This window comes from Halichoerus grypus, chromosome 9, assembly GCF_964656455.1.
Source record: "Halichoerus grypus chromosome 9, mHalGry1.hap1.1, whole genome shotgun sequence".
Classification (NCBI taxonomy): domain Eukaryota; kingdom Metazoa; phylum Chordata; class Mammalia; order Carnivora; family Phocidae; genus Halichoerus; species Halichoerus grypus.
Genome location: NC_135720.1, coordinates 81,799,901 through 81,814,627, shown reverse-complemented (window position 1 = coordinate 81,814,627; position 14,727 = coordinate 81,799,901). Strand labels below are relative to the sequence as shown.

At 37.7% G+C, this 14,727-nt stretch overlaps 1 protein-coding gene and 1 long non-coding RNA gene across 6 annotated transcripts in view; one reads left to right on the top strand and one right to left on the bottom strand.

The window, feature by feature from the left end:
* SLC17A5 (solute carrier family 17 member 5) overlaps window positions 1-14,727 on the bottom strand; it is a 49,234-nt gene that overhangs the window by 9,993 nt on the left and 24,514 nt on the right. For all 5 annotated transcript variants that reach the window (XM_078055092.1, XM_078055094.1, XM_078055093.1 and 2 more), the window contains 2 exons: window positions 13,593-13,725; window positions 12,056-12,203 (listed from right to left, as the gene is read on the bottom strand). In XM_078055092.1, coding sequence (XP_077911218.1) covers window positions 12,056-12,203; window positions 13,593-13,725 — 281 coding nt within the window. The remainder of the gene's footprint in view (window positions 1-12,055; window positions 12,204-13,592; window positions 13,726-14,727) is intronic.
* The window catches only part of LOC118519962 (uncharacterized), a 73,582-nt gene that overhangs the window by 54,066 nt on the left and 4,789 nt on the right, over window positions 1-14,727 (top strand). The window contains exon 6 of the long non-coding RNA XR_013441218.1: window positions 12,906-12,984. This is a non-coding gene — a long non-coding RNA (uncharacterized LOC118519962). The remainder of the gene's footprint in view (window positions 1-12,905; window positions 12,985-14,727) is intronic.

Here is a 14,727-nt window from a genome sequence, read left to right as displayed (position 1 = left end):
ACACAGCGAGAGAGGGAACACAAGCAGGGGGAGTGGGAGAGGGAGAAGCAGGCTTCCCGCAGAGCAGGGAGCCCGATGCGGGGCTCGATCCCAGAACCCTGGGATCATGACCCAAACCGAAGGCAGACGCTTAACGACTGAGCCACCCAGGCGCCCTGTGGACACTCAGCTTTTACCAAAGAAAAAGCAACTAAGCAACAACATGGTCAAAAGATATGTAATCCCCTAGTTAACCAAGACATGGAGAACTAGAAACAACTAGTATCCTTTAAACCAAGAAATTCTAGTTGGAAAATAAAAACTGCAAGCTCATCTAAAGGGTTGAATCAAAATAGAAGGGAGGGAAATAATTTTAACTTTGATGTGATTACCTCACATTTGTACAGTGATATATTTTTAAAAGTTACATATGTTGTTCACATATATATATATATGTTGATCACAACCAGAAATCTGGTGGTAAGCACATGGTGCATACATGTACTTACTATTCTCCCAACTTCTACAACTACTTGTTGGCATCATTTATGTTACTAAACTGTTTAGTTTCATACTATATCTAGATAAATGTTTTTTTTTTTTACTTATGACTCACAAAATGCCAGGGCTGGAACAGAGTCTTCAAGATATGAAGTTCAACCACTCAGCTGGTGCTTGAAGCCCAGTTCCAGGATCCTGCCTGCCCATCATCCAGTATATGCTTCAGGACGTGTGACCTTATCACACTTCAAGATACCAGAAGCTTCTACAGATGCAAACAGGGGCCATGTTAGTTTCATGTTTGTGTCTTCAACATTTGGTAGAGTGCCTGGGCATGCTGTTTGTTAAATAACTAGATCCATTAATCAGCACGCTATGACACTGAAATTTAGTAATTACACATCCATCTCATTGTACATCCAATTCATCTTTTCCCAACTTATCCAAAAGGTTATCATGGGAGATCTAGTTGAAATCCTGATGTACCATATACACTGTGTTCCCTCTATGTATGAGGCTAAAAATGTTGAGAAATTAGACCATTTTGCTATTTTGGCTGTTAATGATCCAACGGTTACTCCTCAGTAATCAGTATTTTCTTTTCTAAGAGCTCACCAATCAGCCCTTTAATATTTTACTTGGATTGATTTGTGACCCTGGTCATGGCACCTGACTCAGTTTGCCAGAAAATAATAGTTTATTGTGTTATGTGCAAATGAACTTACTACATTATGAGCTAAGTGTATATGTGAGTGTGTATGTGTTCTATTTAATCCTCACAACAATCTTATAAGGTAAGTACTATGTATATTTGTTTTGTTTTGTTTTTCCCCCTCCCAGAAGCTCTTGCCAGATTCCAGAGCTCCTGAAGGATTGAAGGCACCTGATGAATCCTGAATTACATTTCAGCTCCATGAAATGGAGTGGGTGTCTTACTACCTTCTTTCTGGCTAGCTTGGTTAGTCAGTCAATTTTATGTTCCTTACAATTTTTACTTCTCATATTTATTTACTTAGTTTTAAAATAAACTCACATAAACTGAGGCAACCAGAGTATGTATCTGTTCTTGGCAATGAGTTCTTTACCCTGAGTTCTCAAAATAACTACTAGACAATGACCAATTTTTAAGATCTTCAAGAGACAACCTGATGTAGCAGAAAGATCCCTGAATCATGTTGCTGAGACCTGGATTCAAATCTCAGGTCTGCCATTTACTAGGGGTGACTTTGGAAGCCACATAATTCCTCTGTACCTGAGTTTCTCCTTCTTCAAAACGAGTTCTTTGTGTTCCCACCTTCATGTGTTGTAGTGGATATTACCAGTGGCCTCCTCAGCATCCATTCCCATGAGGTTTGGGGATACTGACTCCTTTACCTCTAACTTTAGGGGGGGTGCTAATTGTCCTAAAGTCAAATGGTATTCTCTTGGCCATAGGGGTTGGTTCAGGGGTGGATATGTGACTTGCTTTGTTTCAGTCAAAATGAAGCCCAGGACTTACTTCCATGGTTGAGAGAGAAAAGGATCCTTTTCTTCCTTGACTGATGTGAGTAAAGAAGCACACAATTCTGGTAGTTACTGGCAATCATTTCATTGTGTGATTTAACAAGCACACCCAGTCTTAGGATAAAACTAGTATCATGAAAGCTAGAGAGTGGAAAAGAAATGAATCTTTGGTAATATTAGTGGACAGCTGATGTCAACTCTTGCCTGAAGCCAACTGTCACTGGATTTTACACTAAAGTGAATCAATACACTATGCTGTTTAGCCCAGCTTGAATTAGGATTTCTATTATTTCAACTAAAAGCATCTGAGAGATAACACAGCCAGGATATCTTTTGTGCCCAAACTCTCAATTCCCATATCCCTTTGAGTGTTCATCAACCCTTAGCTTGTTAAAATCTCAAGCCTAAATCAATTCTACAGCACATTTTCAATCCTATACTTGGGCTGCTGAAACCACTGGAAGAACAACTCTGTAAAATAGAGAAAGTATAAAACTCATCTCCAATTGCAGCTGATCCTCGTCAATGCCAGAAACCCCTTCAATGAGTTCTTAGTGACAAATTTCCCCGGTAGCTAGTTTGAACTTTTATGATTCTCGAGTCTTTTTCTCCACACCTATCTTCTTTCTTAGTCTTAAGAATGAACCTGAGTCCCATGTCACAGAGAAATCAAAGACTAACAGTTAAAGACTTTTCAATTAGTTATCTACTGCTGCACTATAAATTACTTCAAGCCTTGCAGCTGTGGACAACAAATATTTATCATCTCTCAGGGTCTCTGGGTCAGGAATATAGAAGTGGTTTAGCTGGGTGGCTCTGGCTCAGAATTTCTCATGACGTTTCGGTCATGTTGGCTGGGGCTGCATTATCCACTTCTAAGCTCACTCACGTGGCTGCAGGTGATGGCCTCAGCTCCCCCCATGTGGGCCTTGCCACAGGGCTCCTAAGTGTCCTCCCTACGTGGCAGATGAGTCATCTGAGACAGAGAGCAAGGAAGCTGCTGTGAGGCCTTTTATGACCTAGTCAGATATCACTACTTTTACCATATCATTAGAAACAAGTCCCTAAATCTAGCCCACACTCAAAGGAGTGTTCCCTCCAAGTGTTGAAGAATGTGTGGACATATTTTGAATCACTACAATCCTCAAGTTCTCATCTCACTCACCTCAAAACTTTTCTTTAACTGAACCCACTTTACTACCTTCCATCTCTTCTCATTTGAAAGCTAATCCCTCCACTTGGGCTCTGATTCTCATCCCTTCCTGACTTCTACCAATCAGTAACTGTCACTTCTTTCTTTCAGCTTTAACCTTTCATTGTTTATTGGACTTCTTTTCTCACTATATGTACAACCTGGGTCTCTTTTGCCTTAAAAAAAACCCCAAACAATCTTCCATCGGTATGTGTCCATCTTTAGCTTTTTCTCTTTCCCTTCATAGTTTATAGTTTTGAAATAGTTGTTTATTGGCAGTGGTTCTCAAATTTTAATGTCCATGAAAACCACCTGGAGGAGCAACAAAATGCAGAGTCCTTCCCTAGCCCTGTGATCAATTATTCTGCTTTATTTTTAACAAGCACTCCTGATGATTTTGATGTGGACGGGCTAAGGATCCCATTTTCGAAATCACTGCTTTATGTTGGCGGTCTTCACTTCCTTATCTTTCCATTCATTTCATAAGTCACTGCAACCTAGCTTCCTTCTCCTTGTTCTATGGAAGCATTTTCACCAAGATGTTTAAAGAACTTCTCCATATGGAGAGGAATATTTTCATTCTTGCTTTACTTGACTTCTCTGTGGCATCTGACACTGTTGATCAAGCCCTCCCTTTGGGGATCCCAATCTCAGCTTATTTTCCTTCTCTTTTTCCTGTTGCATCTTTTCAATTACTCTTGCATCAGGTTCTTCTTTCTCTTGATGAATTCCCAAGGTTTTCATTATTTCCTGAGTAATTTTATCCAATGCTGTGGCTTTATCTACTACTCATATGTTGATGACTCCTAAATTTTTATCTATTATCCAGAGCCCCTTCTTGAATTGAAGACTGGATAATCTTGGCTTTCTTGACAACACATTCTTGATTTTCCTTCTATCTCTCTTGTTGTTCCTTTTTAGTTTCCTTTTCTGGTTATTTCCCCTCTTTCTGGGTGCTAAATGTTTGCCAAGATCCAGTCTTGGGATCGCTTGTCACTCTCTCCCAAGGCAATGCTTATCTTTCAATACTTCAAAATGTGGATTACTATTCCCTAATTTTCATTTCCAATCAGAATGCTCTTCTGAGTTCCAGATCCATAAATCCAACTGCCTATAACTACAATTTTCTAGATGTTTTCACAAATATCTAAAATTTAACATGTCTGAAATTTTTATCTTCCCCCAAGACTCTTCCTCCTTCAGGTATCCCAATTCCAATAAGTGGCACATCCATCTATCCAGCTGCAGATGCAGAATGCCTGGAAATCATCATGCTTGACCTCTCTTTACTCTTCAGGTCTAATCTATTGTCAAGTCCCATCTATTGTATGGGTGCCCTTATATGAAGAGTGAGAGACACTGGAGCTCTTTCTCTCTCTGCACAGATGCATACATGCCTGCAGACACACTGGGGAAAGGCCATGTGAGCACCCAGCAAAAAGCAGCCCATCTGCAAACCAGAAAGAGAGTTCTGACAAGAAACTAACCATGCTGGCATCTTGATCTTGGACTTCAAACTGTGAGAAAATAAATTCTGTTGTTTAAGCCACCCAGTCTATGGTATTTTGTTATGGCAGCCCAAGTAGACTAAGACACACACTGATTTCTTTTTCTACTCATGTAAATTCTTCTCTCAGGAACACCCTATTCCCTTTTCACCTGGCTGACTTCCTACTCATTCCTCAGACTTGAGCTTAAATGTCATTTCCTCAGAGAGACCCTCCCTTACTCTTTGATCTACATTATATTTATTTGTAATCTCCCATTTTTCTTCAAAAAGTTTTTTATTTGTGTGAACCTTTTGTTTCTACCACCCTAGACCAAAAGCTTCACAGGCCAGAGCTGTCTTTCATGGCTGGTAATTGGCAGGTATTTGATAAATATTTGTCGAAAGAATGAATTATCATAATATATTACAATTGTTTATTTTTTTTTGCTGCTTATTTCCTGAACTAAACTAATCTCCTTGCATGCAGGAGCTGGGTGTTATTTTTTGTAGTGTCATGTAGAGTGTGCTCCATGTATAGTAGGTCCTCCAGACGTGTTTGTTGTAGGAGTGACAGGACTTGACTAGGCCAGGGCCTCACACTTGAAGATGCACAAGAATCACTTGAGGACTTTAACATGCAGATTCCAGTTCAGCAAGTCTGGGGTGAGGCCTGAGATTCTGCATTTCTCATAAGCTCCCACATGATGCTGATGCTCCCGGGCTGTGGACCACACTTTGAGTAAGGGATGAGTTACTGTAAATCCATCCTGGTTCTCACTTTCTATGATTCTATAAACTACATAACAGAACAGTGTCATTTTGTTTAACGCACTTCAAGAGAAATCCCTTCCAGATTCCTTCTCTAATCAGTAGCCTAAAGGAACATATTTTAGTCCTGTAATTATTTGCTATTTCTTTGAATCCTTTCTTGGGTAATCAGTCATCATTCCTACTTTGTAAATCTCAAATACATGCCTCAGGTCACTATGCAGCAATTTGCTTAGGCTTCTTCTATCCTCTGTCCCTCAGAAATGACTTCTCATGCCTTTATTCCTTCAGCTTCAAGGGGTTCTTATTTCCATTGTGTTGTATCAGATCTTTCTTTCTTTCTCTCTCTCTTTCTTTCTTTTTTAAAGATTTTACCCACTTATTTGAGAGAGAGTGAGCACATGAGCACGAGTGGGGTAGGGGCAGAGGGAGAAGCAGGCTCCCCACTGAGCAGGGAGTCCTACACAGGGATCCCCGGACCCCGGGATCATGACCTAGGCCAAAGGCAGATGCTTGACTGAGCCACCCGGGCGCTCCTGTATCACATCTTTCAAATTATCACTAAATTGAACAAAGTTTTCTTGAATTTGCCTTTCAAATTCTTCCTTTCTTTCATCATTATGTTAAACTCCTTTTTTTTTTTTTAAGATTTTACTTATTTATTTGAGAGAGTGAGAGAGAATGATCAAGAGCAGGAGCAGGGGGAGGGGCAGAGGGAGAAACAGACTCCCGTCTGAGCAGGAAGCCCTTCAGGGCTCCATCCCAGGGCCCTGGGATCATGACCTGAGCCGAAGGCAGACGCCTAACGGACTAAGCCACCCAGGCGCCCCTAAACTTCTTTACTTCTTAACTCACCAATAAGTATACTCAACAAGCATTTCCTAGCTTGTAAGGTTCACAAAATTCTTCCCTCTGTTTTGATTTTTTTTTTTTTTTGACAAAAAACTCTGGTATATTGTAAACAACTTCAACATTAGACATTTGGTCTTGTGATAAAACCAGAGATTTATTCCTTCAACAAATGCTTACTGAGCACACTCTATGTGACAGGCACTGTAATAAAACTTTCATGCATGATCAATCTTGGGATGTGAAAACATGATTACATTGCTAAATAGGATAAGACATATTCGGAGTTTTTTTTTTATCACGATAGACTTTTTACATACAGTGTAATATTTTTACTATACTGATTATCAGGTCCTTATACTTTTAAAAATGTAATTCAGCATTACATTAAAAACACAAAATGTTTTATATTTAAGTGGGATTAATGTAAACTTCTAGTTTAAAGATAAAAATCATATGAAACTATGGAAAAGATGTTTGAACTTCAGAATTTAAATACTGCCAAGATTGTAACTAATGGGTTTAATAATTAATCACATCTATTTCTGGTTCTGAAAGTTTAAATTGATTTTAATGATATGAAATACTATGAAGATAAATGACTCAAGAAGGTACCACTTTCTCTGTAAAATGGGTGACTATTTAGTCAGTATATATCCAATTATTGTTCCTATAAATTTCTTTTTTTTTCTTTTTAAAGATTTATTTATTTATTTATTTGACAGAGAGAGACACAGCGAGAGAGGGAACACAAGCACGGGGAGTGGGAGAGGGAGAAGCAGGCTTCCCGTGGAGCAGGGAGCCCGATGCGGGGCTCGATCCCAGGACCCTGGGATCATGACCTGAGCCGAAGGCAGACACTTAACGACTGAGCCACCCAGGCACCCCTGTTCCTATAAATTTCTAATTACCAACAAAAATATTACTGTTTAAGGCAAGTAGTTACCATTGTTAGTTAAATAAGCAACTGCCAGATTCAAACTACACAAAAGAATGATAGGCTCTGTAGGCTTATGCAGTTTAACTTTTGTTAGAATTTTGAATCTTGAGGGTCCTTCTACCCCAGGCCCATGATTAGATTAGCAAGGTATAAATTAGTGAGATAAAATAATATGCAGTTACGTATTGTTAATGTATTAATTCCATGAAAGAATTATGTGAAAGTAAATACATATATAAAAAAGTAAATATGTAACATCATATCCATAAAGTATGGCTAAATATTAAAATATGTCTATTTAAATTATTTTGGGCATAAAGTAGAGAGATTGAGAGGACAAAATATCTTAATGAGTAAAATCTCATTTAGATATACTATTTCCTTTTATTCCTAATCTCAGCAAATATTATATTTTCAATCTCAATCTCAATATTATTGTCAATACAAATTTACATAGTACCCTGTGGAATTCACTATTATGCAGATACTTTTTTTTTTTTTAAGATTTTATTTATTTATTTGACAGAGAGAGACACAGCAAGAGAGGGAACACAAGCAGGGGGAGTGGGAGAGGGAGAAGCAGGCTTCCCGCGGAGCAGGGAGCCCGATGCGGGGCTCGATCCCAGGACCCTGGGATCATGACCCAAGCCGAAGGCAGACGCTTAACGACTGAGCCACCCAGGCGCCCCTATGCAGAGACTTTTAATTTTTATTTATTTATTTTATTTTATTTTTAATTTATTTTTTTAATGTAAGCTCTATGCCCAATGAGGCACTTGAATTCATGACCCCAAGAACAAGAATTGCACGCTCTACTGATTGAGCCAGCAAGGTACCCCTATTTTTTAATTTTTTTAAGTAAGCTCTATGCCCAACATGGGGCTTGAACTCACCACCCTGAGATCAAGAGTCACATGCTCTACCGAGCCAGCCAGGGTCCCCTGTAGATACTTTTTAGAGCTATTTAAATACATATAATGTAGCTGATATGTGAACTCAGCTTTAACCCAGCAATTTCTCTAATTAACAGTTATGATTACAGAAATGAAGAGATAACTAAACAAGTTTCATTTACTAGAATTAGGAAATAATAACATCATAATAAAAGTAATATACATTTAAAGCTGTCATCTTTTGCTACTTTGTAGAGAAAGGCATCCCTACAATTCACTCTAAAAAGATTTACAAGTCTATGCTGGTACCTTTATAATTCTATGAAGGATTGAAGGATCACTTCAACATCCCAAAGATAAGAAAGTAAAAAAAGGCTTAAAACAAGGTCTAGTACATGGTATTCAGCATACAAAAATGTAAAAGAAATAATTTGATAAAATGGCAGACTTTTGTTTCTGTTTGTAAATAAACCTTTGACAACAGTCAATGCTTCAAGTGATTTCTAAGTAGTAACTAACCTCTGCTTAGGAGAGGCAATCTAACTTAGTAATGAAAGCATATGATCTCTTGCCAGGCCCTTAGTTTCTAAACACCACTCTTCACTAAAAGGAACCAGTGTTCCTTGGAGAAATCACTGATTCCAAGGTATTTCAAGGCAGGGAAGATACAAGATGAATCTGGAACATCTAGTTGTTTCATCAAAAAAGAAGTGGTCAAAGAAGAAGCAGGGTGGGGGGTGGTGAGGGGGTGGGGGAATGTCGATAGGCTACAGAGCCAGCTTGAAGGGGCACCTATGGCTAAATCTGAGATAATGTGGGCATAAAAACAGATAAGGACAATAATGGATTATAACTCATTAAATAAATTAGGAATCTCTGAGTCCACACTGATGATAGATAAACAAGTGGAGGAGGAGGGAAGGTCTTCCTTACAACAGAATGCCAACTGATAAATGTGGAGGGAAAGATAGGGTGGAAATACCACTGTTTTGAAGCCATAATGGTAAAAACTGGTTTGGCATGGATCAACAATGGACACTAAATCTAAGTTGGTGGTGGTGAGGGGAGTTTGATGAGGAGCAGGATGTTTGTATGATCTCAAAGCATCTTTCCAGAGATGCTTTATTAGTTGAAGGGGGAAAAAAGTAAGTAGTTATTAGAGAAACTATAACATCTTGACTGGGTGATCAAAATTAATATTACTAGGGGCTTCTGGATAGGATTCCTTGAGGTCACAGGCCAGTGAATCTGGTCAGGGACACAGTATCTGAATCTAATCACTACAAGACATGAGAAAAATCCAGAGTGTGGGCATTCCAGGTATATAGACCAGCATGAGCATAGGGCCAAAGGTGGAAAAGAGAGTGTGTGTATGTGTGTGTGTGTGTGTGTGTGTGTCTTGGGGGATATTTTTTGAAAATAAAGAGCAGTTTAGTTCACCTGGGGCAAAGAATACAAAGTAGATGAGGCAGGGAAGGGAGGAATAAAATTATAAAGACAAATTGGGACCATAATATGGGGGATTTTCCATGTTGGCTGAGAATTCTGTATTTAAATTTAATAGAGAATATAAAAACTGATTTTATTATATAATAGTAAAGAAAGAGCTTTAAAGCAAAGTGTTGACACACAATGAAATCAATACCCAAATATTTTTTTAGAATATGTGAAAGGCTATTTTCTTTCTTCCATTCATGCCATTGATTGAGCACTGACCATGACCCAGCACAGGGCCAGTTCTGGTATGGCTGGGGTCAATAAAATGGACTTGGCCCCTGTGCTCTCAGAGCTTATATTCCCAGAGCTTTTGCTTAGGTTACCTTTTATATCAAATGGTTTCTTGGTCCAATGCCTAAGTGTTGCTGGTTTTCTTTCTTGGTTCCCCACTGTTAAGGGTATATGTAGCACTGCAGTTCCTACTTTTCTTGGTATGATTATATAAATCAACCACTCAACAAGTATGGACTGGGTGTGCCTCTCCTTGTGCAGAAGCTGTGATATGGATATAGAGCATGTCTCAGTCTGATGAGTTTACATCCAAGTTGGAGAGATAAGAAAGATAAGACTTGCATTTAAAATAATTACAAATCAAAGTAAGGCAGTGAATATAAATGCGTCTAGCATAAAATTATAACTGGAATGCACTGAGAAGAGGAAGAGAAAAAAGTAGGCATTAATGGTCCGGAAAGGCCTAATGAAGAACTGGGGTGTGAACTGGGAAGGGTGCAGAGCCGTGGAGAGGAAACAATACTGCCACAGGGGCCGAGAACGAACCTTTAGGAGAAGGCACTGCGAAGTGGCAGATAGGACTCAGCAGGGAGCTGGGCACACTTACAGTCTGATCTATGGAACCTTCTTGGACTTCTTACTTAAGGTACTTATTGAAGGGATGGGAGACTGAGGATTAATAGGAATCAGAAAATTCTGTGGCAGTCCAGGTGTGAAGAATTTGGGATAGGGGAAAGAGGGTACAAGACCACCTATCTTTTCTCCAAAAATAAATTCATATCCATTAAAAATTAAGTGCACCAAATCTTCTGGGTTAAAATATTTACACAGCCCCCTCCTCCACCTTGTCAACTGGACCAAAAGAATCCTAGTAGTATGTGGCCCAGAGAATATTTCCAGAGAGGTAGCTGTAAAAAGAATTCTGGGCTTTAAAAAAAAAAAAAGAATTCTGGGCTTAAAGGTAAGAATTTTAGGTTCAAGTCTGGGCTCTATCATTTATTAGCTGTGTGATATAAGACAAATCACTTAACTTCTCTGAATCTGAGTCTCTTTAGTCATAAAATAGGTTAAGAATATCTATCTCATTAGGAATGCTTTAAAGATAAAATGAGGTACTGTTTGCGAAAGTGATTTGTAAGCTATCAAGTGCTAGACAAATATATTTGCACATAGCTAAGATAATAATTGGACAAATAACTTGGTCTAGTCTTGGGCATTCATCCATCCAACTAAATGCCCAATATGTGCCAAGCCCCATGGTGAGCCTTGAGGATGGTAAGACAGCGTCTGCCTTCAGAGTTCCTACTCTAGCTGGGTGGACAGACACAAGTTATCATGGGTTATGCATAATGTTTTTATGGGAAACTGTGTACAGAGGTGATGACAGTTAAAAGTTTAAATTTAAAAACAATCTCATGTGTTAACTATCAGGTAAACTGAAATCTTGTTTAAGAATTTATTTTTTTTTTAAGTGTTTTTTTTTAATTTGCGGGGGGAGGAGAGGTGCAGAGGGAGAGGGAGAGAGAGTCTTAAAGCAGACTCCTCACTGAGCAGGAGTGGGGGGGTGAGTCTTCTGCCATGTGGGGCTTGATCTTGATGCCATGGCGGCCCCCGCCCCCATTCATGACCTGAGCCAAAACCAATATTTGGGTGCTCAACTGATTGTGCCACCCAGGTGCCCCTTGTTTAAGAATTTAAGGTTATTCCTAGAATAGTCAAATTTATAGAGAAAGAAACTGGAATGGAGGTTGCCAGGGACTGTGGGGAGGTGAGGAATGGGGAGTTAGTGTTTAATGGGAACAGTTTCAGCTTGGGAAGATGACAAAGTTCTAGAGTTGGATGGTGGTGATGGTTGCATATCATCTTCACACCTGAATAGTTAATACCACAGAACTGTACACTTAAAAATGGTTAAAATGGGGGGTGCCTCCCTGCTCAGTCACTAAGTGTCTGCCTTCGGCTCAGGTCATGATCCCAAGGTCCTGAGATCAAGCCCTGCATTGGGCTCCCTGCTCCGCGGGAAGCCTGCTTCTCCTCCCACTTCCCCTGCTTGTGTTCCCTCTCCCACTGTGTCTCTCTCTGTCAAATAAATAAATAAAATCTTAAAAAAAAAAAAGGTTAAAATGGTATATTTCATGTTATATATATCTTACCACAATTAAAAAAAAATGAATTTAAAGTCAATCATAGCCAATCTTTATATTGGTACTCACGAAGGAGCAATATCCAGATGGTTGATGCTAAATCCAGAAGAGCAAAAGCCTCCCAGTGTTGTTGATATGGTTAAGAATGCAACAGCCAATGAATAATCACAACCTATAAATCCAGCGGCTACCAAGAATACCGCAGGTCCAATCATTCCTGGAGTTAAAAAGTTATAAACAGAAAAAGAAGCCTCAGTATGAATATTTGCTTGGACTACCTTAATATAGTATAAATCTGAGATTTGGTATCACTGCCACCTACTGTAGAAACGCTGTACTGCATAAAAGACTCAGTTTAAATGACAGTTTTCATGACAAAACAAAAACTGCCGGAAAAAACATAGACATAATGCAACTAATGTAAAAGTAAAAGGAAAATATCACTATGCAATATTATTAAATCTTCCTGTGACCAAGACTCAGCTAAAGTTCTACAAAGAGCAAGAAGAAAATGACTGAAAAATATAGTTCTGGAGAGAAGCTCCAGAGATTTAAAGTTCATATAACCAAAGAAGATAAACTAAATAAACTCTGTTGAACAAAGTTAGAAAAACACTCCATTTAGGTTTTAGCATTCATAGCAATATACGTATTTTATTATAGGCAGTTAAGCACAAAATACAAGTAACAGGAAGGGACTTAATGAGAGGTTTGCCATTTTTTCTCTGTTCTACAGCAGTGCTATCCAATAACTCTCTGTGATGATGGAAATGTTGTATTTGTATATTTGTATTTGTATTTCAATTAAATGTAAATAGCCATATATGGATAGTGGCTACCATATTGGACAGAGCAGGTGAACAGGAAACCAAAAAAGGGAAAATTGGATTGACTCTAATGGGATCTATTTTATTTGCAGGTGTGGAAAAATTTCTTGAGAGTTGAAATAAGCAAGCAATACAACAGGACAGCATCTTCCAGCAGTAGCCGCTCAGAAGGTATTTGTAGAATTATCCTGAATAGGGTCCTTTTACAATGTAATTTCTGAACTATAGCCATCAGAGACTTCCAGGGTCTCTACTTACTCAAGATCTTTAAAAAAAAAGAAATGAAGCAATTGTCCTAGATAGTTTTAAAATTTACCTTTATGAAAACAGTCTGAAACTTATGATTATTGAAGGTTCCTTTGAGTTCTTTGATTTATAGCTCCTCATTTAATGTAATGATGTTAGTAAATGTTTTTGGATTGCAGTTGAAAATGTATTCATTTAGAAAAGGGATGGAGACTTAAAAATATTATTTTCACTACAAACTTAGAGCTGAAAACAGTGATTTAGAAAATTCTGGAAATGATATTCAGCAAAGCAAGCCATTTTTTATAGTTATAAGACTATGGTAGAGATAAGAGGATATGATCAATATTAACCCTCAAAATGCATGGTTCAGAAAGAACCAACCATCCTGTACAGAAATGCACTACATGCATTAAAAATCGTGTTTTAATATGTGAACAAAATAAATGACTAATATCATCTTTATTTTGCCTTGCATTATAAACAGAGTAAATAATTGTAAACCAAAACAAACCCTGACTCACTTCACTTACCTATCAGGCTAAAAACTCTTCGGACACATATTGTTGAATAATTCCATTTTGCCCTTAAATTGTCAGCAGCTTGACCAGACAGGATCATACATAACCAACAGCCAAAATAAGGCAGTGCGGATAGAAGCCCATTCTGGAAGGAATAAGAAGATACAGAATTAATTATGGGGTGGGGAAGAAGAATCAAAACAACATACACATCCACACATCCAAAATTTCCTCAAAAAGGAAATTCATAGCAATATATTGTTGGTATTTACACAGTCCAGTCTGCTCAAGGTAATCTTACACGTTATTTTGGGACTTGGGGTGCAGCTTCAGTAAGAGAGGACAAGTCTATTAGCTATAGATTCTCCCTATGGTCTAGTTTTTGGTCCATTTTCACTTATTTATTTATATTTATATAATCCTTATATATTATATATGTATTATATATTTATATTTAAATTGTTATATATAAAATTATTATAAAATATATAAATTACTGTAAATATATTTATATATAAACAATTATACTTTCATTTACATTTTAAAATTTATATTATTTATATTTTAAATGATATAACAATTTATATTTTATATAAATATAAAGATAGAAAATATTAAAAATATATTTCTAAATTATTATATAAAATTGTTATATAGTATATATAATTATACATATTTATATTTGTATTTACACAAATATTTTTATAGTAAAATAACATGCAGATACAGAAAACCACATAAATCAAATGTATAGCTTAACGAATTATTCTAGAATGAACACCATCTAGGTCAGGTGCCCAGTGCACTACCACATGCTTTGAGCAGAGCACACAGGTAGTGAGGTGATAGACCTCTATTTTTCCCTCTTCTTTTCCTTTAAGTTGCCACCTAAAAAAATAAAAGCACCAGGAGATATGAAACAATTTATCATGGAAATGTGCTATTTGTTTTGTAGGAAATGATTCAACGGTCAGCTTTTTAGGAAATCACAAATTCTGTAAAATGTAGAACACATACTTGGGGAAAAAAAAGAAGACATTTCTTTCTTCTATTCATTTTTCCCCAGCATAAAGCTAGGGTGCCAAAACTAAATGGCCTAATTTTGATAAGAACAAATGTTTTTATAGTCTGAGAAAGATGGGCACAC